Source organism: Pelobates fuscus, chromosome 1 (genome assembly GCF_036172605.1).
Source record: "Pelobates fuscus isolate aPelFus1 chromosome 1, aPelFus1.pri, whole genome shotgun sequence".
Lineage (NCBI taxonomy): Eukaryota > Metazoa > Chordata > Amphibia > Anura > Pelobatidae > Pelobates > Pelobates fuscus.
Genome location: NC_086317.1, coordinates 403341410 through 403365597, shown reverse-complemented (window position 1 = coordinate 403365597; position 24188 = coordinate 403341410). Strand labels below are relative to the sequence as shown.

Below are 24188 nucleotides of genomic sequence, written 5' to 3'. Positions count from 1 at the left end.
TTCTGGGGACCTTCAGATATCTTCTTTTTTTTAACCTTGCAGTTAGGGCAATTTTATTAAGGGTGGCTATAAGCTTGGTTACCTCTAACCACTGGATGAAGGGAATGGGCAAGTTGTAACAAATCTTTTTTGAACAATACGTCGTCTACCCCTTATTACATTTAATATCCCCATATCTGCTGATTTTGGATGGAAGCTAGGGGGAACAGAGGATTTTTTCTTCGGGGAAATAGTAACCTTCACTTGTCCCAGGGGCAGAGGGTGACATTAGTATGACCCCATGGGTTGGGTCAGGGGATTGACGGTGACTGGTCCATACCACTTTCTTGAATTTTAAGTCCTACCCCATGCTCTTGGGTGGCTGTTCATTATTATTATTATTTAAATAGCACCAACACAATTCCATAGTGCTGTAAATGGGTGGACTAACAGACACGTAATTGTAACCAGACAAATAGGCGCACAGGAACAGAGGGGTTGAAGGCCCTGCTCAATGAGCTTACATGCTAGAGGATGGGGGACCTTTTCTGTTTAATAGCCATATCCAGTGGCGTACACATGACCCATGGGGCCCCGGTGCGAAAACTGATCCGTGGGCCCCCCCCCCTCGCGCTTACTCTGGGCGGGCCGGGGCAGCAACACATGGCGGCGGGCACCTGGTCGCAGGGGTTGCGACCGCGGTATGTACGCCACTGCATGCAGATGCACACACACTTAAAGGACCACTACAGACACCCAGATCACATCAGCTCAATGAAGTGGTCTGGGTGTCAGGTCCCTCTAGTTTTAACCCTGCAGCTGAAAGCATAGCAGTTTCAGAGAAACTGTTATGTTTCACTGAGGGTTAATCCAGCCTCTAGTGGCTGTCTCACTGACAGCCGCTAGAGGCGCTTCCGCCATTTTAAGACACTGAACGTCCATAGGGAAGCATTGAGTAATGCTTTCCTATGGGCGGTTTGAATGCGTGCGCGGCTCTTGCCGTGCATGCGCATTCGGAGCTGAGAGGCGGAGGGATCCCCAGCGCCATGGGAGTCCGGCGCTGGAGAAAGGTAAGTGCTGAAGACACACACACACTCTCACGAACAAATGCATACACACTAGCTAACAGATACACACATTTACTGACAAAGACACACTCAGCGGCAGACATACATACACACTCACTTACAAAACATACACTCTCACTGACAAACACACACTCACTAACAGACATCAAACAGACTCACTAACACACACACACACACACAAACACACTCAGTAACAGACACACACAGTAACACTCACTAGCACACACTCTAACACAAACACACACACACACACACACTAACGCTCACACACACTAACGCACACACACTAACACACACACACACTAACACACACTCACACACTAACACTCACACACTAACACTCACACACACACTAACACTCACACGTTTTTTTATTTTTTTATTTAATCCCCCCAGCCTCCTTACCTTTTGGAGTGCTGAGGGGATTCCCTGGGGTCCAGTGGTGCTGCTGGGCTCCTGGGGGGGCCGGTCACCCGGCGGGCTGGCTGGTCCTGCGGGCGCGCGAGGGAGCACTCTCCCCTGAGTGCTTCCTCTTCAGCTCCCTCGCGCGCCGCGTACTGATACCGGCGCCGGAAGATGACGTCATCTTCCGGCTCCGGTATCAGTGCGGTGCGCGAGGGAGCTGAAGAGGAAGCACTCAGGGGAGAGTGCTCCCTCGCGCACCAGCCGGCCGCCGGGTGTAAGCAGGGCCAGCCTCGGGGGGCCCGGAGGTGGCCGGCTCCTGGGCCCCCCAGGAGAAGAGGCTGGCCCAGAGCGTACATACCGGGTCGCAGGGGCGGCCGGGCCCCCTGGTGGGCCGGGCCCGGTCGCAGCCGCGACCCTGGTATGTACGCCACTGGCCATATCTACACCTGTGGCATGGCAGATTAGCCATAAGACAGGTATTAAGCCTCCCTTATGTTAATATAAGGGTCTTATTAACACCAAGTACTTTTTAAAAAAATGATTACTATTTAATGTGGCTATTAAGTGCTGGCCAGTTATTATTATTATTATTATTATTATTATTGCTATTACTGCCTCATAAGTTAACCCTCATGCTGAGTGTTTTTTTTTTTTTTCACGAATTGTCCACTGGCTGCTAGGACTGCCAGTGGATAAATAGCTTGGAATTTTAAAATCCAGATACTTAACAAACCAGGTCAGGATTTTAGCTGCCTGACAGTTTTTGGTCTGCCTGAAATCCAGACTAAATATGTGCTCATTCAGAGCCTGCTCTGCAAAATCAGGACATTGTAACATACTGTGAACAATGTTTGATTTTGCACTCTACTTTGGACTTTAGTGAATAATCTAGTTCGTTGACATTTTGCACCACCCAGTAGTTAAACATGGGTATTGCATTAAAAGAGAATAGCACTGCACTGTGCAGACTAGAGTGATTCCCTACTAGGTAGTGATTCCCTACCTTTAAATATATAAATTTGTCTGAAAGAAAATACCGTGGGAAAATACAGTGGGAATTAGGGAGTTATCTACCAAGCAGTTGCAAGAGAAGTTCCGAGGTGCCGAACTCCCGAAATTTCCGAAATGCCGAAGTTCCGACATTCCGAAGTGTTGAAGTGCCGAAGTTGCGAATTTACCAAGTGCCGAAGTTCCGAAGTTGCCGGATTTCCGCAGTTTAGAAGTGCCGAAGTGCCGACGTTCCGAAGTCTTGAAGTGTCGAATTGCCGAAGTCCTGAATTGCGAAAATCCCGAATTTCGAAATGCCGAACCGAAAATTTTCCCCATGCACATGCCTAGTAAAAAATCTATATTTATATAGATATATTTATATATATAGATTTGCTTTTCTCCTTCTCCTTTTTTCCCTCTATCAGTGTATTATCACTTGATATTGGAATAAAATCAACATTTAGTGACTGTCCCCCAACTGTCAATCATCTTTTTTCCCCATCAATCATCTCTTTTGTTCATGCCATGGGTGGAATTTTGAATCACAAATCATATGAAATTATTTAGTACTTTTACTCCTCCTTTTCTCTCTATTGGTTACTTTTTCTCACATGATCTCTCAGCGAAATGGCATGAAAATACACCTACCGGTGTACTATAAAATATATACACAATATGTTTATATTATATTTATTTAGCAGTATAGTAATTGGTCCATTTTCGCTTTAGGTTTTGGTTGTCCAAATGTTTCTCTGAATATTATCCCATAGACGAATGTTTGGAGAACCAAACTGGCACATATATGAGCGTTGCACATCCGGAACAAACATTTGATTATGGAAAATATAATTTGGCTAAACTGAACTTTCCTGCTGTGCATAAAACTACAATTCAGTAAAATTTGAGTTCGATGCTGATATGTGAATAAAAATGAATGTATAGTTTTGAGCTATTGAGTATAATGTCACATTGCGATAAGCAGTGTTTTATATTACTGCAACTTTATGTAAAGAATTATGCAATGTTTCCTATTTCATTTCCCTTCCAAAGATTTTTAAAATAGGTACGTGTATATAAATATACCTTGTCCTTGAAGAAACTATACAGTATTGGTAATTGACATATTTTACAATATACTATTGCAACATGTAACATTTGCAACGATTCCCATCATTAAGTTTTGTACGTTCTCTTGGTATATATACAGGGAGATGAGACTACAACTTTCTCTGTTGAAATTAGCAGGAACTAACTGAAGATGTTGAGGCTCATTCTACTTGCTGCTCTTGTCCTCTGTGGTGAGTTCTATTCATAGCAAATCGTAGATCACTGAACCCAATTAATTATGTTAGTATCTACTGGCATCCTCTATTCCTTTGTAAACAAGACGAATACTGTCTTCTATAACATGTTTAGTCTTACAGTCCTTTTATTAAAAATTGGGCAAAGTCAGGTAAGTAAAACATAAATAAAATATGTAGCACAAGTAGTAACATAAATAATTGCAAAGTATTTATAATGACTTACCTTGGTGAATGTAGATAATATTCACATTGCCATTGTTACAAAAAGTTAATTTATTGAATGCTACTTACTGTATAACTCTTTCCTCAAAGGACAATGCTATGAAGATGTCCAGGGAAATGAGCGTGTTGTTGGAGGATCAAATTCTGCACAAAATGCATGGCCATGGCAGGTAAGTGTAGTTACTTAGTAAGTTTAGAATTTGATAGAAACCTACCCTATAACTAATCTAAGTAACACTATTACCATTACCAAAGTTTGGTATTATTTAACCATTGACAGTTAGTTAGAACTATCTAACTATTGACAGTTGGTGAGTATCTTGTATGAAGAGTATGATGGACAAGCTAGAGAAGCAGTGATTATGAATTATAATCTAGAGTTTCAGGGGCAATGGTGTACGTTTTGAAAGCAGAGAATTTTCTGAAGGTAGAGTGGGTTTGAGAGTAGGTTAGACACATGTGCATGTGAGATAAGATCCACCATGTTAGTTATGGCTTCAATCTCCGGGCTCAAAATGTGAGTGCAGCACCACATATTTGTCAACTTTGCCTGAATTCCAAGCCCTTACTTGTCAATTCCACCTTCACCCCATGTAATTATACCTTACTTAACCCCCTAAATGGAGTATGAAATGAAGAAGTATATAGGCTACTGATCTGGTTACATATAGTATTCCTAATATCCAGCTAGTATGTTCAATAGTTTGAATACTTAGCACTTATAATAAATGTATTTGTGAGATCTAGCGAATAAAATCAAATGTTGTGGAACTGAGTGGTTCCATGTCAGTTTACTAGCAATCACATACACTCTGTCTTTGTCGGTCATGTCTGTCATTGCACATGGTGTGTGGTGGAGGAGAAATGCAAACAATGGGATTTTCAGCAAAGAGTTCTGCTCTAAAAAGCGGTCTAAAGTATGACAAGTGAGGCAATCACCTTGGAAGCCAGTGGGACATGTATTTTTGTACCACTTTTTAGAACAAAACACTTTGATAAATATTCCCAGTGTTTCGGTTTCTGTTGGAAATAGGAATTAAGACCTCTGCATCGTTCAAATAGGATAATGTGAAACCACCGGACTAATCAAAACTTCTCTTAGCCAATCACCAACAGCCAGGTTTGATGAAATTGACAATGATGATTGAAACTTGTTAATACCATATATTCAATGCATACAAGTAAGTGGCTTTGGTGGGGGAATCTAGATGCCATAGAGTGGCCAGTAATTGTCGAACCACTTCTTAACGGCTTGACATAAAACTAAGGAACCCTAGACAAAAAATACTAGCTGTACTGATTATGGTGCTTAGAATGCACACTTCTTTCCATTGCAGTAAAAGAAACGTCTTTGAAACTGCAATGGTCCTTTCCAGTGTCACGTAACTGAAGATTGGAATGATTAGTATAATTAAGATATTGAACAAATATCAATGAGGAACATTTGGCATGATTATGATTTTTTTTATTTTTTACTGGGTAGGACTCTTACAATTATCAAAAGCAATATGCAAGATAATATAACTAAAACCTTATTTTTTAAAATATTATACCTAGTTGCTTTATTGTAAAATAATATTTTTAACAATTAAAAGAGTATTAAATATTCCATGCAATTCATATTCATTTAAACCATTTATCAACTTCCTTCACTCAGATTTCTCTCCAATTTCCAGTTTGTTACAATTCACTGTCTAGTAACAGAGCCTTCAGGCAATACTGAACACAGTTATACTGATAAGGTTATTCACTAAACCCTGATTTTTAATAAGTGACCAGGAAATGCCAAATTAGATCAGAAAAAGTGTCCATGAGGCTTGAAATACATTAGCATCCTCTGGTGAATACTCTCCACCTCTTGTGCACTTGGTATTTTTAGCTTTGATTTGTGAGGAGGCATGAATACATTTTGTATATATCATATTCTGCTTTGTTGGATTCCATATTTTGTTTTGCTGCAAGCCTTGCTCTTATACTTTTTATAAATACCCAATATTTCAGAGATGGCTTGTCTAGAGCAGTGCTTCCCAAACCAGTCATCAAGACCCACCACCAGTACAAGTTATGTCAGTATCCCCATTGGAATAAAACAGGGAAATATATAAATCCAAGCCATAAGAACTGGTTTGGCAACCAGTTGTCTAGAATATTTACAACCAAAAAATAGCTTTATGATAAATGTGTTTGGACTTTTTCCCCAGATTTCCCTTCAGTATCAGTCTGGAAGCAGCTGGTATCACACCTGTGGAGGTTCTCTTATCCGTGCTAACCGTGTCCTGACCGCTGCTCACTGTGTAGACAGGTAATAGCATCAAGCAATTTACCTGGACTATTTACATATTTTTATTATTTATAATATTAAAATGTGTTTTAGTTTTTATTCATCAACATTAGCTATACAGTGCATAAATATTTTAAGAAAACATACTTTTACTACTTTTACCCCAACCTTCTGCCCATTGCTATTCCAGCCAATCACATTGCTCATCTGTTGTTAAACAATATATGCTTGAAAAAATGGGTTAATAAAATCATATAAGGCAACATATATATTGCGATTTTGTCCCTAATCCAAAATTATTAGCTATACTTTGGGGTCCCCTTAAGAGATATTGGTACTGTTTTGGTTGGCTTAGGAAGGCTATTAAAGTGAAACTTATTTGAATCAATTCGTAGCTGTTTAGAACATTCTTCAAGTCCATATACTGAGTGAAAATCTTCACAAACGTTGCCTGTGCATTGCGGAACTTGGTAAATAATCCAATAAAATGAGTATAGTTACATCTCCTAGATTTACAATACAAATACATTTGAAAACATAAAGTGGACACTAATAACTAGGCTTATGTTTAGTGAATAAATCCTAATGTGTTCAACCAATTTACCTATTTTTTACAGTGTGGTTTCATATCGTGTGGTTTTGGGAGAGCACAACCTGAATGTGAACGAAGGCAGAGAACAATATATCTCCGTGTCTAGAATTGTAAAACATGCCAGCTGGAACAAAAACAATGTAGCAGCCGGGTAAGACGTTAAATAGTCAAAATACAAAACACACAGTTATATATATATATATATATATATATATATATATATATATATATATATATATATATATATATATATATATATATATATATAAAGTTATTGACAAAAAGTTAATCTCCAAAAATATTTACTGTAAAAAAAAAAAATTGACTCAATGAAGAAATAACTCAGAAAATCTATTTGTCCTGGGAAATGTATGGTGTTCTATTGTTCCGGTAAGTTTCTGTAAGTCACTAATAGTGTGCATGAAGTGACTTGAAGGGTTTGTAATGTTGTGATGGGTTAAATGATATTGTGAAACTCTTTTCCTAACAATAGATTTTTTGTTCCAGCGGCCCCGAGAAATCTTCCCGAGCTCTAAGCCACTGAAGCAAATTCAGCTAGTTTGTAACTAATATTTCAGCTCTGGCCTCAATTTAATAGTTTTTGGAGTAGCTGTTGATATGATAGAATATTTTTGTCTAAACTTTTAAAATTATTTAACACTGTGAACATTAATTTAATTTATTTTTTGTATATATGTTTTCATATTTTTTGACACATTTTATTATCGTGAAAGCTTATCCTACAATTGTTAATGGGGGTCTTTACCTCGGCAGTTTTCTGTCGATCCTTTGTATATAAGGTGTATATCATTAATAAGACAACACAAAACACATAAGACATCACAAAAGAGAATGGAGAGACTTATAAATAAACCTTGTGGAATCTTATAAATAATTATTTTATGATGGGAAGAATTTAAAGAAAAAGATCTAAAGAAAAAGATCAGTTATAAAACTTTGTGACAAACTGATTCATGGGAGGATGCAATCTGAAATAGAAGTGATGTTAACCTTATTTGTAAGATATATTTAAAGATGCATACATTCTAAATAAAATGACTCTGAATATCTATATAGTATAATAAAGTGACTCTGCTTATTGCGGCTAAGATTATATAATTTCCTTTTATTCATTTACATGTATAACGTCTTATGTATTATAAATGTCTTATAACTAAACTTTTAACAGGTATGACATTGCAGTCCTTCATCTGGCATCCAGCGCCAGCCTGAACAGCTATGTGAAGCTGGCAACACTGCCAAACAACGGAGCTGTCCTTTCCAACAATTACGCCTGCACCATTACCGGATGGGGCAGAACCGTTAGTAAGTAATATGCTTATTTTGTGATTTTATACAGTTCGTCTGCTTTTTTTCCGATCAAATATGCAGAACTTCAGTCAGGGAATCGTCACACATGTTGCTTTTATCTTTATGGATGTTACACAGCCCTAAGTGAATTGTATCTTCCCCACAGCTGGTGGATCCCTTCCCTCAATCCTTCAGCAGGCCCCTCTGCCTGTTGTAGCTCAATCAACTTGCTCCACCAGCTCTTACTGGGGCAGCACAGTCAAGTCCACAATGGTGTGTGCCGGTGGTAACGGAGCTCAGGCTGGATGCCAGGTAAGATATGTAAAGTTCTAGCGTAACAAACATGTAATAAGGTTTTTGCAATATTTCCTGTTAAGTGTTATATCACGTATTAGAAGAGCTGTACTTCTAAGATGTAGCCATTAAGTGGCAACTAAATGGGGGGAGGTTTAGGTGGTGGGGTCAGGGGAAGGCTCACAGAGCCCAGCATAGATTTTATTAATGTGGTTTACAGAAGAGAGTCAAGCATCATTCTGCTCTCCTCTGGAGCAATGAAAGGGTTAATTTCACTGGAGTCTTAAAGCATTGGGCTCTAGTAAAATCACCTTGATAGTATTTTTCATTTCCTTTTATACAGTTCGCACAAACATATACAGGAGTGCTATTGAAACAACCCTGTTAATATGGTTCTATTGATTTCAAGTAGTCATGGTACCTAAAGTCTGTATGTGCCATACTTCACTTTGAAATGCTGCACATATTAAGTTTGACCCTTCTTCTGCCGGAGGAAGAGAACGTCAGTCATTGGTTGAAAGAGGTCAGCTGACACTCTCAGCCAATGAATGGCGTTGACAGCAGCTTCTAGGATTCAACGGCTCTGCAGAAACAGGAAGATTGTCACCAGATCACCAAGAAGCATCGGAGCCAGGAGTGGACCCAGGTAAGGGGGCAAATCGTTTGTCCCACTATTGAGGCATCGAGCCAGGGTATTCCTGGCATCAAAAGCACTACAGCGGCCTGTAACAATTTAACTCTGTCATAGTATGAGTTGAATGTATGTGTGTCTATCAGAAACATTATTCTTGGGTTGAAAAGCATTTATTGGCTAAGATACTTTAATTGTAGCACGGCATTAAATCTGCACTCATACGCCAATTCATTTGCAGAACTACACATTTTTTACATTTCTTATTTTGCTTAGCTTGCTTGTGATACCTGGGAACATAAATAAAGATTAATTGTGCATGGTTTGTGGTTTATGATTTCTAACAACATTACAGTGCCCTGTGGTCCCCCCTCCCTCGTGGCCTTGCCTGGCATGTAAAGGTTTAAAAACCTTTTATTCGATTACCCAATTCCAGCTCGGATGACCCTCGGTGCTGGGTCAGGTCTTTGCCTCCTCTGACATCAGGAGGAGGAATGTGGGGCCTAATGCACATGTGAGGCGAGCATCAGGGCCGGACTGGCCCACCGCGATACCGGGAAATTTCCCGGTGGGCCGTCGGCACCTGGGGCCGGGGTAACCTGCGGCCGCAGGGAGAACTTGAAAGGCGGCCGCAGGGGAAGCTCTTCATGAGGCCGGGAGCAGGCTCTTCTGGGGGAGCAGGCTGTTCTGTCTCTGCTCCCCCTCCCTCGTGCGCTAGAAATAGACCGGGGCCGGAATATGACGTCATATTCCGGCTCCGGTCTCATTAAGCTGCGCGCGAGGGAGGGGGAGCAGAGACAGAACAGCCTGCTCCCCCAGAAGAGCCTGCTCCCGGCCTCATGAAGAGCTTCCCCTGCGGCCGCCTTTCAAGTTCTCCCTGCGGCCGCCAGCACAGCTACCAGTCTGCCCACCCACAGGTACTAAAAAATATGTATGTCAGTGGGAGTGTGTGTGTGTGTGTCATGCTGTGTGTGTGTGTGTGTGTTCCATGCTGTGTGTGTGTCTATGTCATGGTGTGTGTATGTGTCTGTGTCATGCTGTGTGTGTGTCTGTATCATGCTGTGTGTGTGTGTCTGTCTGTCTGTCTGTGTCATGCTGTGTGTGTCTGCGTCATGCTGTGTGTGTTTGTCTGTGTCATGCTGTGTGTGTGTCTGTATCATGCTGTGTGTCTGTCTGTGTCATGCTGTGTATCTGTCTGTGTCATGCTGTGTGTGTGTGTCTGTATCATGCTGTGTGTATGTCTGTGTCATGCTGTGTATCTGTCTGTGTCATGCTGTGTATCTGTCTGTGTCATGCTGTGTGTGTGTGTGTCTGTATCATGCTGTGTGTCTGTCTGTGTCATGCTGTGTCTGTATCATGGTGTGTGTCTGTCATGGTGTGTGTGTGTGTGTGTGTGTCTGTCATGGTGTGTGTGTGTCTGTCTGTGTCATGCTGTGTGTGTCTGTCTGTGTCATGCAGTGTGTGTGATTCTGTCTATGTCATGCTGTGTGTGTGTGTGTCTGTCTGTGTCATGCTGTGTGTCTGTCTGTGTCATGCTGTGTGTGTGTCTGTCTGTGTTACGCTGTGTGTGTGTCTGTCTGTGTTACGCTGTGTGTGTGTCTGTATGTGTCATGCTGTGTGTCTGTCTGTGTCGTCTGTGTCACGCTGTGTCTGTATCATGGTGTGTGTGTCTGTCATGGTATGTGTGTGTGTCTGTCATGGTGTGTGTGTGTGGGTCTTTGTCTGTCATGGTGTGTGTGTGTGTGTGTCAGTCATGGTGTGTGTGTGTGTGTGTGTGTGTGTGTCAGTCGTGGTGTCTGTGTGTGTTTTTAAAAATAGTGTTTTACTCACCTTTTTTTTTTCCAACGTCGTGCTGGTCTCTGCCTCTATGACTGAGATCATCAAGCTTGATGATCTCAGCCAATCCGCACTGACACAGGAAGCGCCTCTAGTGACCGTCTGAGTGTCTGTCACTAGAGGTGTCACTAGGAAGCAATGTAAACACTGCCTTTTCTCTGCAAAGTCAGTGTTTACATTCAAAAGCCTGCAGGGACAGGCTATAGACACCAGAACCACTGCATTAAGCTGTGTGTGTGCGCCTGCTAGTGAGCTTGCTTGCATGTGTATGTGTTTGTGTGTGTGCCTGCTAGTGAGTGAGCTGGTGTTTTTATGTCAATGAGCTTATGTATATTAGTGAAATTGTTTGTCTATGAGGCTGTGTATCAATGAGCTTGTGTGTGTCAGTGAGATTGTCTGTGTCTGCATGTGAGTATGCTTACTGTATAATCAAATGTTTTACTCTGAAAGGACCAATATATTATATTAGAAAAAGCAATATATATATATATATATATATATATATATATATATATTGCGACAATATATGGCGCAATGACTTATGGGGCTGGCATAGATTTTTTTTTTCCAGGGCTGCTTTGTATCCCCAGTCGGGCCCTGGCGAGCATTGTGCACAACCCTAGGACGTTCCTATAGGAAAGCGTTGGAGATTTCACTGACACTGGAGGTCCTCATGCAGGGCATGAGGACCTCCAGTATCTTTAAGCGACCTGGAGTCCATTAGGATCCAGGAAGTACCACTAGGGGTTGTCTGACTGACAGTCACTAGAGGTTGTCTTAGTCCTGCGAGGCAATCATTGCAATTTCTCTAAAACTGCAATGATTTACATTGCAAGACTAAGTGGAACAGGAACAATGCACCTAGACAGCTTCAATGAGCTGAAGTAGTCTGGATTAATATAGTGTCCCTTTAACATTAAATGATAAAGTGCATTCTTTAAAAATTCAGCAACTATATAAATATGTACATGTTCTAAATGTTATGAAGCTGTATATACTCTGTCTATAATATTGTGTTTTTTTTTATTATAGGGAGATTCTGGCGGACCCCTCAACTGTGCTGTCAATGGAGTTTACCAAGTCCATGGTGTAACTAGCTTTGTGTCTTCTTCTGGATGCAATGCCTACCTCAAACCAACCGTGTTCACCAGAGTCTCTGCTTATATCTCCTGGATCAATTCTGTGAGTTAGTTTACCAAGGCACAGGATATGCGTGCTGTAAATATGAATAGACATATTGAAAATAGTTAGAATCTTACCTTCATCCATTTGTCATCTGATCAAACTGAGTTTCACTTGTGTTGACCTTTAATCATCAACATATAGTTTAGGTAGAAGACTTTAATGTTTCAGTTATCTGCAGAAATCCCAGAGGTATTTATGAATATCAACAAAAGTCAATAACAAGCTAATGCACATCATTGAGCATGTGGAAGACTGAGACATGTATAAAGACAAGATATAGAGAAAATGTCATAAACAGGTAAAGATCCTGTGACGCAGAAGGTGAAGTGAAGATTATAAAATTCACCATTAGAGAAAGAACAGATTATAATAAATCAAGAAATATTAGTGTTTAAATATAAAAGAGTGAGCAAAAAATGCATAGGTCCCATTGTAAATGCTAGCTTTTTATATTGAAAGACTGGACAACAGTAGCCATCCTATGTTAGTTAGACTAAAACTGCAATCATGCTCATGTGGCAAAATGCTGGCAGACTTGAAATCAAATGTCAACTGGAAAGCTAAACATTCATATATTTATAACATATAATTGGAATTGACTGTTTTTCTCTCCTTTTTACTGACTCTGCGTTATTCTTATTTCAGAATATCTAAAGAAATTAAATTTACAAGATGTTCAAGAAACGTACTAGAGACATCAAAAATAATCTTATTTGTGTAATTTAAATTTTCTGTCTATAAGCACAATTCAGTAAAGAATGTTATATAAATTCCACGTGTACCATCTTTGTCTTTTATACATTGGATGTGGAGTTTTATTCTTTTTTCTATATCAGTTATATGTATTCTTTAGCCTGTTACTAGCTTTCCTCTCTTTGTCACCCTATTTCCCCCGTCTGCATTTCTCTTTGAAATGTCACCTGTTCCATTCCTCCTTCCTATTTCACTTATCTCTTGCCACTTCTAGTGTTATCCAGCCACTCTTAATCTCCTTACATTTTCATTTAATCTCTTTCATCAAGCAATTTGTTCTTGTTTAGTGCCATAACTTTAACACACAGCATAGCTACATAGGTTTTGATATTGTTTTATCGAATTGTGTCATTGAAAATATTGTAGATCTTAGAAAATTATTTGTTGGGATCCACAATTGTATACTTTGAGGCAAGCACACTTTTCAAATGAATTACTATTTCCTCTGTAGGGAAAGACATCAGTTATTGTTGCTATATAGTGTGTATTGGCTGTATTGTCCTGGGTGACCCTATATGCTATAGTGATGGGTTCCAGGTTCCATGGTAACTCCTGACTAAATAATCAGGCTTTTCTTATATTGACAAGGTTACCCTCAAATATTACCTATTATATCCGTCAACATTGTTTAAAAAAATAAAATAAAAACTATACTATTACAATCTGGTAAAACCACCTTTGCTGTAAGGAACATTTTGGACTGGTCTTGACACTGTAAAAGCCTGATAATTGACACCACATGCTTAACTGGCTATACATTTCAGAGTCCAGCTAAAGTCACAGGAATCACGTAATGACATTGCTTTATACCGCACATGTGCTCAATCTGTAGAAGTACCAACTATTTCTGTAAGTCTTATCAAGGAATGCTGAACTGCAGTTTTACACCACATGGCTATACACGGATTTTGAGTTGCAAGAACTGTCATTGTGCTCCACCCATGGATAAACATGACCAAGGCCAGATTTCCCATTAGGTAGAGTAGGCACATGACTACAGATGCCTAACCACCAGGAGGCGCCTGTTTTTAGTACTTAAAATGTGCCCTTTCAGCTTGTAATGGCTGGTGGGGAGAGCTAAATACCAGTAGCTTTGGCTAGCATGTTCTGTAGTGCATTATGTAGTCCCGTCAGCCTTAATAGTAGAGCTCCAGGAACACTTTTAGAGGGTGTAAAACTCAGTGCGGTCCTAGCTCCTCCGATGTCTGTGTGTGAGGCCGGACAGGAAGTGGGAGGGATCATATCCAATCTGCCCACTAGTAACCTCTCACACAAAAAAAACTAAACTTTACTGTAATCATGTTTAACTACTCTTATAAAATAAGTACTTCATGTACCCAAATACAAAATTTAACCCAAATCTGGTCCTAAACTCAGTAATCCTAAACAGCCTTTATACTATAACCTTAACTTCTCTCACGCTGTTAATCTTCTCAACACTAAACACTCTATGTAATCTAACTTTGACATTAACCCCTCTCTAATCATAACCACCCACCTTTCCCTAACCACTTCTAATAGTATCTTTAACCCTGAATGCATTTACACAGCTGCATGCATTCACTATACTCACAGATTAAAACACAATACATTACAAGCAGAAATATACACATACATATTCTTAGATATTTTTAGTCCTGCAATATCCTGTTAATATATTTATTATACTTTATCTGCCTTATTTTGAGGTTGGGGAGCGCCTTAAAAGTTTGTGCCTAAAGTCACCTGACATGTAAATCCCGCCCTGAAGAAGACTGCTATAGAACTTTTATACTGAGGTATCACAATGTCTCTTTCTACAAGGAACACGTTTAACAACAAAAGATCCTTTGAGACCAATTATAAGCACAAAAGAAGACCTCAGAGTAGCCTATCAAATGTCATTCACACAGTTTGTGGAGAATTGACTCTCTCCTGTTGGGTACTGCTGCCTTAAAGGAACACTATAGGGTCAGGAACACAAACATGACCCTATAGTGCTAAAAACTATATCTAGCCACGACCCCCCTACATATAGTAAAACCTTACCTTTATATAACTCTGCAGGTGCTGGCTCTACCCCTGATCAGCCTCCTTGGTAATGATCTCCACCAATTATTATAATTATTATTATTATTATTTTATTATTTATATAGCGCCAACAAATTCCGTAGCGCTGTACAATGGGTGGACTAACAGACACATAATTGAGATCAGACCACTGGACGTACAGGAACAGAGGGGGTTGAGGGCCCTGCTCGATGAGCTTACATGCTAGAGGGAGTGGGGTATAGTGACACAAAGGTTTAAAGTAGGGGAATTAAATAGTTTGTTAGAGAAGGGTTTATTGAGTGCTTGGTAGGTCATTTTTGACAGTTGCAGGAAAGGAGTCATGGGGTGGGGGATGAGAAACCTGCTGACAGTTTAATTGATACGCTTTAATGAAGAAGTGAGTTTTCAAAGATTTTTTGAAGGAGTGGAGGCTGGGTGAAAGTCTGATTGAGGAGGGAAGGGAGTTCCACAGAATAGGTGCAGCCCTGGAGAAGTCTTGAAGGCGAGCGTCAGAGGTCGGGATCCGGGCAGAGGATAGGCGTAGGTCTTGGGCTGAGGGCAGGGGTCGTGACGGGACATACTTGTGTATGAGGGAGGATAGGTATGTTGGAGCAGAATTATGTAGGGATTTGTAAGCAAGCGCCAGAATTTTGAATTGGGCCCTATATCTAACTGGAAGCCAATGCAGGGACTGACAGAGCGTGGAGGCGTGGGAGGTGCGACCGGACAGGAAAATAAGCCTTGCAGCCGCATTCATTATAGATTGCAGCGGTGCAAGCTGGGAACATGTAAGACCGGTGAGAAGGGGATTGCAGTAGTCGAGGCGAGAGAGAACAATAGCATGAACCAGTATCTTAGCCGCGTCCGGCATTCGATATGGGCGGATGCGCGCTATGTTCTTGAGTTGGAAGCGACAGGATTTGACTATTGATTGGACATGGGGAGTAAAAGAGAGGTCAGAATCAAAAAGAACCCCTAGGCAGCGAGCCTGCCCATAGGAGAGCATTTGATTGGCTGAGATTGTCAAGTAGGCAGAGTTGAGGCAGAGCCAGCACAAGCCAAACACAGCCCTGGCCAATCAGCATCTCCTCATAGTGATGCATTAAATCAATGCACCTCTATGAGAAAAGTACAGTGTCTGCATGCAGAGGGTGGAGACACTGAATATCATGTTATGAACCTCTGTTGATGGTGAGGGAATGTAGAATTACCATCATTATTTGGATAATTTGTGTTCAAAGGGAATCTGCCATTTCTCTAACATTACATTGACTAAAACAGGGAAAATCACCTATAACTTGTGTCAACCTTTTTTCGTATGATGAACTTAGATAAAAATCCCTGACCAATGAAAAGTCAATAAAGTACTGGTTTATTGTTTAAAACGTCACTTTTTTAATGTGAGTCACATTTATTACTGACATTATTCTTTTAAACTAATAAACTAAAAGTGAAGTTTTAGACAATAAACCAGTACTTTATTGACATTTCATTGGTCAGGGATTTTTATCTAAGTTCATCTCAATATTTCATGCCCGAATTTATCCCCTTGACCATTTTATGGTATACTCCCACCCTTCCCATTTTTTTTTCGCATGATGTTCTATTCAGCCTGCAGACACAGAATTTAGAATAACAATACCTGACAGGGAGCTAAGATGGAAATACAGAGTTGAAGGATAAATAGATATGAATTTCTACATTTAATTTTGTAATTCACACCTCAAACGTACTTTTACCATTAAAAAAAACCTGAGAGGGGAGGAGCTAAGCAACGGAGCTGAATGGCCGCATGTTCTCTGAGCTCCAGGCCACCTAACGAAAAACAAGCGATTACAGGGGACTTTCACACCCCAAAACCAGGTTAATTGAGCCCACTGCACACCCGCATGAAATGGGGAGAAAAACTAAGAAGCCTAGGGCCGAGAAACCGGTCATGGGCATGAACATCGGCGATCTCTGGCGCCAGGCCCGGAGGGAAGCAGTGCCTAACATGGCTGACCTCTCCGACGACTCGGAGATCTCCGAGGACTTTTTAATGGGACCACCAGGAGGTCAGATACCCGAGCAGAGAGCTGATAAACCCACCACCCCTCACACAGACTCGACCCCGGTGACGACCGCGATCTTGAAGGGCCTCTTAGCGGAGCTCCAACACACAATCCAGGCCGACGTGGCCCAGCTTCGAGGGGACTTACAAGGCCTCATGACCCGCATGGGCGCTATAGAAAATGACGTCCAGAATCAGGCCCAACAAACAACACGTCTCCACACAGCCATAAAAGAGCTACAAACCCAACATAGCAAAATGGATAAAAAGCTTGCAGAGCTGGAGGACCGGAGACGCTCACCGAACCTCAAATTAAGAGGCATTTTGGAGGAGATCCCGGAAAAGGAGCTGCCACACTTACTACGTCGACTGCTCACTAGACTGCTACCCCACAAGCAGGCCAAACAGGTGGGAGTTGAGGGGCCATTCCGACTCCGTAAACCGGCGACTGCACCAGCGACAGCACCGAGAGACGTCTTGGTAAAATTCCACAGCAATGATGACAAAACTGCACTAATGAACGCTGTTCGAAACAACACACCATACCCCTTCGAAGGCATGCATCTGACGTTCTATGCAGACCTGTCTGGAGACACCATGGCGTGGAGGAGGTCGCTCAGGCCCTTCACGGCGATACTCCGCACCAACGGCCTCAGATACCGATGGAGACTGCAACGCACACTTGAGATTCTACACGGCATCGACACACATTCTGTCAGCGACCTCAAGGAGGCAGCCGGCCTGTTGCCCACACTGGGGCTACCAACGAATGCCCTGGACACAGCACGGTCGAACACGATGGCACCCCTACCTCATGCCTGGAATCCGGCAACGACACGTCCCTTCATACCACGGGGAGCGAGGCAAGACGAGCAGGCAGCTACCAATACCTGAGTGGCCATAGATAGCCCGCTGAAACAGGCCTGAACTTGCCACATCACTGAAGGGTATTTTCAAATATCTCAATTGACTCTCACTGACTTTCTGTTACTCGAATATGTTCCTTTCTCTTTTTTTTTTTTTTTTTTTGTTAATATTTTTTATGTCTATTTTTACTGCTGATGATATCTACCATGTTCGGATCCCTCACCACTGAGGCCACCCGCATTCCACCACCCCTCGCATTATATAAAACGGGGCACTACATAACGAGCCACCGTACCGCCAGGTCTTCCCACCACCACATCCCCAATGCTAAAGCCTTCTAATGACAACGCCATAGAAACTATTCCGGCTGTGACAGCTAGTATCTAAATCACCCTACAGGCTAAGCAGCTAGCGGTACCTGGCACCATACCTTGCAAACTACCATGTATATCAGCACTTGACACTCATAAGCACAGCACCCATGACATACGGACACAGCTCACGCCTCACACTCCACTGGGTTAGCAATACACATGTACTTAAGCCTAAGTCTCTTGATACACTATAAAATTATGCTCTGTGTTTAAATTGCAATGCCCTAAGGAGCCACTGTCTCTATATATAAACTTTTGCATATGTTGTCAGGGCACTACAAAATAGTATGTGCCTACCTGTCCTCTTTACTCGCCAGCAACTCGTTCTACCCAGCCTATATAATCACTGTTACATGCACACTTTGTTTTTAGAGCTGTATTAGGCGTAAATAATATCACTGCATCTACTAGTCTCAAGAACTAGCTACTCAACAACAAGACACAACATGCTTGTATCTTATAGACACACTAACTTAACTTACTGAGCAGCATAGCATATTGTGTAATTAACTCGTTTAGTTGTAAGCTTGTTTAATTTGGTTAATTTTGTTAGTATTTAACCATCTTTCTTTTTCTGGTAGTTCTCAATAGGCATCATTCGCAGAGAGGCATCTCATGCTCTCTAACCACCCTCTCCATAGTAAACACTCATTTTTTCTTACTAAACACCGGATTTATCCAGTGAAAATGGTAAAATTATAGCCAGGATGGCAATTCTCATATTTGTCCGAATTCAGTCAACCAGATTAAATCTACACCAATCAGCCAGATGTACTCAGTGTCTGGTTTAAAATCAGAGCTTTTCTCATCTGAACCCTATACAAGGTATACGATTTGGAATATGTAGAAAGCACCCTTTTTAAACTGAATACGGACCCAATGCATCCAGTAAGATGCACATAAGCAAATTATCTTTCAAATGTTTTTGTGCAAGCGTACTATAATTTAAAGTGCTATTTGCCTTTGGCAATGCTAGCAGTCAGCAAGCAAATAGTAAAAAAAAAAAAAATCCTCAGCAGTGCATAGGTTAACTATGTGGCATAGAAACATAGAAACATAGAATGTGACGGCAGATAAGAACCATTCGGCCCATCTAGTCTGCCCAGTTTTCTAAATACTTTCATTAGTCCCTGGCCTTATCTTATAGTTAGGATAGCCTTATGCCTATCCCACGCATGCTTAAACTTCTTTACTGTGTTAACCTCTACCACTTCAGCTGGAAGGCTATTCCATGCATCCACTACCCTCTCAGTAAAGTAATACTTCCTGATATTATTTTTAAACCTTTGTCCCTCTAATTTAAGACTATGTCCTCTTGTTGTGGTAGTTTTTCTTCTTTTAAATATAGTCTCCTCCTTTACTGTGTTGATTCCCTTTATGTATTTAAATGTTTCTATCATATCCCCCCTGTCTCGTCTTTCCTCCAAGCTATACATGTTAAGATCCTTTAACCTTTCCTGGTAAGTTTTATCCTGCAATCCATGAACCAGTTTAGTAGCCCTTCTTTGAACTCTCTCTAAGGTATCAATATCCTTCTGAAGATAGGGTCTCCAGTACTGTGTACAGTACTCCAAGTGAGGTCTCACCAGTGTTCTGTACAATGGCATGAGAACTTCCCTTTTTCTACTGCTAATACCTCTCCCTATACAACCAAGCATTCTGCTAGCATTTCCTGCTGCTCTATTACATTGTCTGCCTACCTTTAAGTCATCAGAAATAATCACCCCTAAATCCCTTTCCTCAGATGTTGAGGTTAGGACTCTATCAAATATTCTGTACTCTGCCCTTGGGTTTTTACGTCCAAGATGCATTATCTTGCACTTATCCACATTAAATGTCAGTTGCCACAACTCTGACCATTTTTCTAGTTTACCTAAATCATTAGCCATTTGGCTTATCCCTCCTGGAACATCAACCCTGTTACATATCTTAGTATCATCCGCAAAAAGACACACCTTACCATCAAGACCTTCTGCAATATCACTAATAAAAATATTAAAGAGAATGGGTACAAGTACAGATCCCTGAGGTACCCCACTGGTGACAAGCCCAAGCTTCGAATATACTCCATTGACTACAACCCTCTGTTGCCTGTCACTCAGCCACTGCCTTACCCATTCAACAATATTGGAATCCAAACTCAAAGATTGTAGTTTATTGATAAGCCTTCTATGTGCAACAGTGTCAAAAGCCTTACTGAAATCTAGGTAAGCAATGTCTACTGCACCACCCTGATCTATAATTTTAGTTACCCAATCAAAAAAATCAATAAGATTAGTTTGGCATGATCTCCCTGAAGTAAACCCATGTTGTCTCTGATCTTGAAATCCATGTGTTTTTAGATGTTCAATAATCCTATCCTTTAACATGGTTTCCATCACTTTCCCCACTACTGAAGTAAGGCTTACTGGCCTATAGTTGCCCGACTCCTCCCTATTACCTTTCTTGTGAATGGGCACAACATTCGCTAACTTCCAATCTTCTGGGACTACTCCTGTTATCAATGATTGGTTAAATAAATCTGTTAATGGTTTTGCTAGTACACCACTAAGCTCTTTTAATAGCTTTGGGTGTATTCCATCTGGTCCCATTGACTTATTTGTCTTTACTTTTGACAGTTGAAATAGAACCTCTTCCTCTGTAAACTCACGTGTAATAAATGACTCCTTTATCCTTTTTCTTAACTGAGGTCCCTTTCCTTCATTTTCATCTGTAAATACCGAACAAAAATATTCATTGAGGCAGTCAGCTAGACCTTTATCCTCATCTACATACCTTCCTTCTTTTGTTTTTAATCTAACTAATCCTTGTTTTACTTTTCTTTTCTCATTTAGGTATCTAAAAAAAGTTTTGTCCCCCTTTTTTACTGACTGTGCTATTTTCTCTTCTGTGTGTGATTTGGAAGCTCGTATAACTTGCTTAGCCTCTTTCTGCCTAATCTTATAGGTCATTCTGTCTTCCTCACTCCGTGTTTTTTTATAATTACTAAATGCTAACTTTTTGTTTTTTACTATTTTGGCCACATCTGCGGAGTACCACAGTGGTTTCTTGAATTTTTTGCTTTTACTGACAGGCAGCTGGCGAGTGCTTGTTAGCCAGTTGCCACATTAACTCCTTAAGTGTGACATGTCATGATTCCCTTTTATTCCAGAAGTTTGGTCCTTAAGGGGTTAAACATGTGAGTAAAAATAGAAAAAAAAATCAATATGACTATCTTATAAATATAAGGGAGCTTTTTAAATCAGCCGCTGCTCACTGTAACTAAAAACTAACAAATGGACAGCCATTGCTGTCACTAAAAAGGCCCTGTTATGGTTTGTGTAAGATAATGACCTGGCTCAGGGTCCCTTTTCCATCACCTTTGGGTTTTGAATTGAAGCTTAAAATTCAATAAAGAGGGTTGATAGGACACTGTCCACCCCGTATTCCCATTAAGGCTGACCCGGTGGGCGCTCTGTAAAAACAAAAAACATGGGGGACATAATAAGGCCCTCTTCAACCCCACCAATAATGCAGCAGGTGACAGCTTATTATATAATAATGTAGGGTGACATCTCACTGCCCTCTCAGCCCAGGCAATATTCTCAGGTAAGTTTTGTGAGAAAGGAGACTTGCTTGTCAGAGCATTCTGATAGGTTAGCTTCCAAGCCAACAAATCAGGATATCTTCAAAGCATGGGGAAGCTTTTATAAAAGCTCATTCTGTGTGGAGCCCTTGCAGAGCTCATATGTATTATTATTTTTTTGCTGCGTGGCTTTATTTCTCAACAGGTTTTTAAAAAGTTTTTTGCAATTTGTTTCTTTTTTTCTTTTTAAAATTTCTGGGGGCCTTTTTGGGCACTGAAGAAAAAAAATACTTTCAAAAAATTACCTTCAGATATCTTCTTTTTTTTGTCCTTGCAGTTAGGGCAATTTTATTAAGGGTGGCTATAAGCTTGGTTTCCTCTAACCACTGGATGAGGGGAATGGGCAAGTTGTAACAAATCCTTTTTGTACAATACGTTGTCTACCCCTTATTACATTTAATATCCCCTCACCTGCTGATTTTGGATGTTAGGGGGAACAGAGGATTTTTTCTTTGGGGAAATAGTAACCTTCACCTGTCCCAGGGACAGAGGGTGACATTAGTATGACCCCATGGGTTGGGTCAGGGGATTGACGGTGACTGGTCCATACCCCTTTCTTGAATTTTAAGTCCTACCCCATGCTCTTGGGTGGCTGCTCATTATTATTATTATTTAAATAGCACCAACACAATTCCATAGTGCTGTAAATGGGTGGACTAACAGACACGTAATTGTAACCAGACAAATAGGCGCACAGGAACAGAGGGGTTGAAGGCCCTGCTCAATGAGCTTACATGCTAGAGGATGGGGGACCTTTTCTGTTTAATAGCCATATCTACACCTGTGGCATGGCGGGTGAGCCATAAGACAGGTATTAAGCCTCCCTTATGTTAATATAAGGGTCTTATTAACACCAAGTACTTTTTAAAAAAATGATTACTATTTAATGTGGCTATTAAGTGCTGGCCAGTTATTATTATTATTATTATTATTATTGTTATTACTGCCTCATACGTTAACCCTCATGCTGAGTGTTTTTTTTTTTTCACGAATTGTCCACTGGCTGCTAGCACTGCCAGTGGATAAATAGCTTGGAATTATAAAACCCAGATACTTAACAAACCAGGTCAGGATTTTAGCTGCCTGCCAGTTTTTGGTCTGCCTGAAATCCAGACTAAATATGTGCTCATTCAGAGCCTGCTCTGCAAAATCAGGACATTGTAACATACTGTGAACAATGTTTGATTTTGCACTCTACTTTGGACTTTAGTGAATAATCTAGTTCGCTGACATTTTGCACCACCTAGTGGTTAAACATGGGTATTGCATTAAAAAAGAATAGCACTGCACTGTGCAGACTAGAGTGATTCCCTACTAGGAATTGCTGTCCATTTTATTTGCATTTTTTCATTATTTCTATTTTAGCCATGTCAGAGTCTTCCATTTTAAAAGTCTCACATTGGGTTTGTTGAAGCTACTTATTCAGGGTAAAAGTCATTTTTAATATGTGTTAACATTTAGGAATGCAGCAGTTTTCAGTATTTTTTTTCAATATAATACTGCTTTTGCAGCTCATTCATTGCTTTTTTTAACTATGAAGATTTTGATGTTATTGCGGCAAAAGCACCCGTGCGTTCAGACTTTGTTAAGATAAAGTGTGGCCAACAATAAGCCTTTAAATATATAAATTTGTCTGAAAGACCAATTTAAGTCTTTCAGCCTTTTTGTAGATAACTCCCTAATACTGTGGGAATTATGGAGTTATCTACCAAGTGGCTGCAAGAGAAGTTTCGAGGTGCCGAACTCCCGAAATTTCCGAAATGCCAAAGTTCCGACAATCCGAAGTGTTGAAGTGCCGAAGTTGCCGAATTTCCGAAGTGCCGAAGTTCCAAAGTTCCGAAGTTCCGAAGTTGCAGAATTTCCAAAGTTTAGAAGTGCCGAAGTGCCGAAGTTCCGAAGTCTTGAAGTGCCGAATTGCGAAAATCCCGAATTTCGGAATGCCGAACCGAACCGAAAATTTTCCCCATGCACATGCCTAGTAAAAAAAATCTATATTTATATAGATATATTTATAAATATATCATATATATATATATATATATATATATATATATATATATATATTTGTTTTTCTCCTTCTCCTTTTTTCCCTCTATCAGTGTATTATCACTTGATATGGGAATAAAATCAACATTTAGTGACTGTCCCCCAACTGTCAATCATCTTTTTTCCCATCAATCATCTCTTTTGTTCATGCCATGGGTGGAATTGTGAATCACAAATCATATGAAATTTTTTAGTACTTTTACTCCTCCTTTTCTCTCTATTGGTTACTTTTTCTCACATGATCTCTCAGAGAAATGGCATGAAAATACACCTACCGGTGTACTATAAAATATATACACAATATTCATATTATATTTATTTTGC

General features: G+C 40.5%; 1 protein-coding gene across 1 annotated transcript; it reads left to right on the top strand.

Annotated features, from left to right (window-relative positions):
* The first annotated feature begins 3652 nt into the window (after positions 1-3652).
* Positions 3653-12893, top strand: LOC134569175 (chymotrypsin-like elastase family member 1). Its single transcript, XM_063428087.1, has 8 exons — positions 3653-3760; positions 4079-4158; positions 6190-6290; positions 6887-7012; positions 8051-8187; positions 8339-8484; positions 11966-12115; positions 12764-12893. Exons 1-8 carry the CDS (start codon positions 3721-3723, stop codon positions 12770-12772), a joined length of 789 nt encoding a protein of 262 aa, XP_063284157.1. The 5' UTR covers positions 3653-3720; the 3' UTR covers positions 12773-12893.
* Positions 12894-24188: the final 11295 nt, after the last annotated feature.

What these genes read in the sequence shown, in the direction of transcription:
- LOC134569175 (XM_063428087.1), top strand. Translation starts at nt 3,721, where the DNA reads ATGTTGAGGCTCATTCTACTTGCTGCTCTTGTCCTCTGTG. An exon ending in TGCTGCTCTTGTCCTCTGTG is followed by an intron (nt 3,761 to 4,078) that starts GTGAGTTCTATT and finishes CTTTCCTCAAAG; the next exon opens with GACAATGCTATGAAGATGTC. An exon ending in CGGATGGGGCAGAACCGTTA is followed by an intron (nt 8,188 to 8,338) that starts GTAAGTAATATG and finishes TCTTCCCCACAG; the next exon opens with CTGGTGGATCCCTTCCCTCA.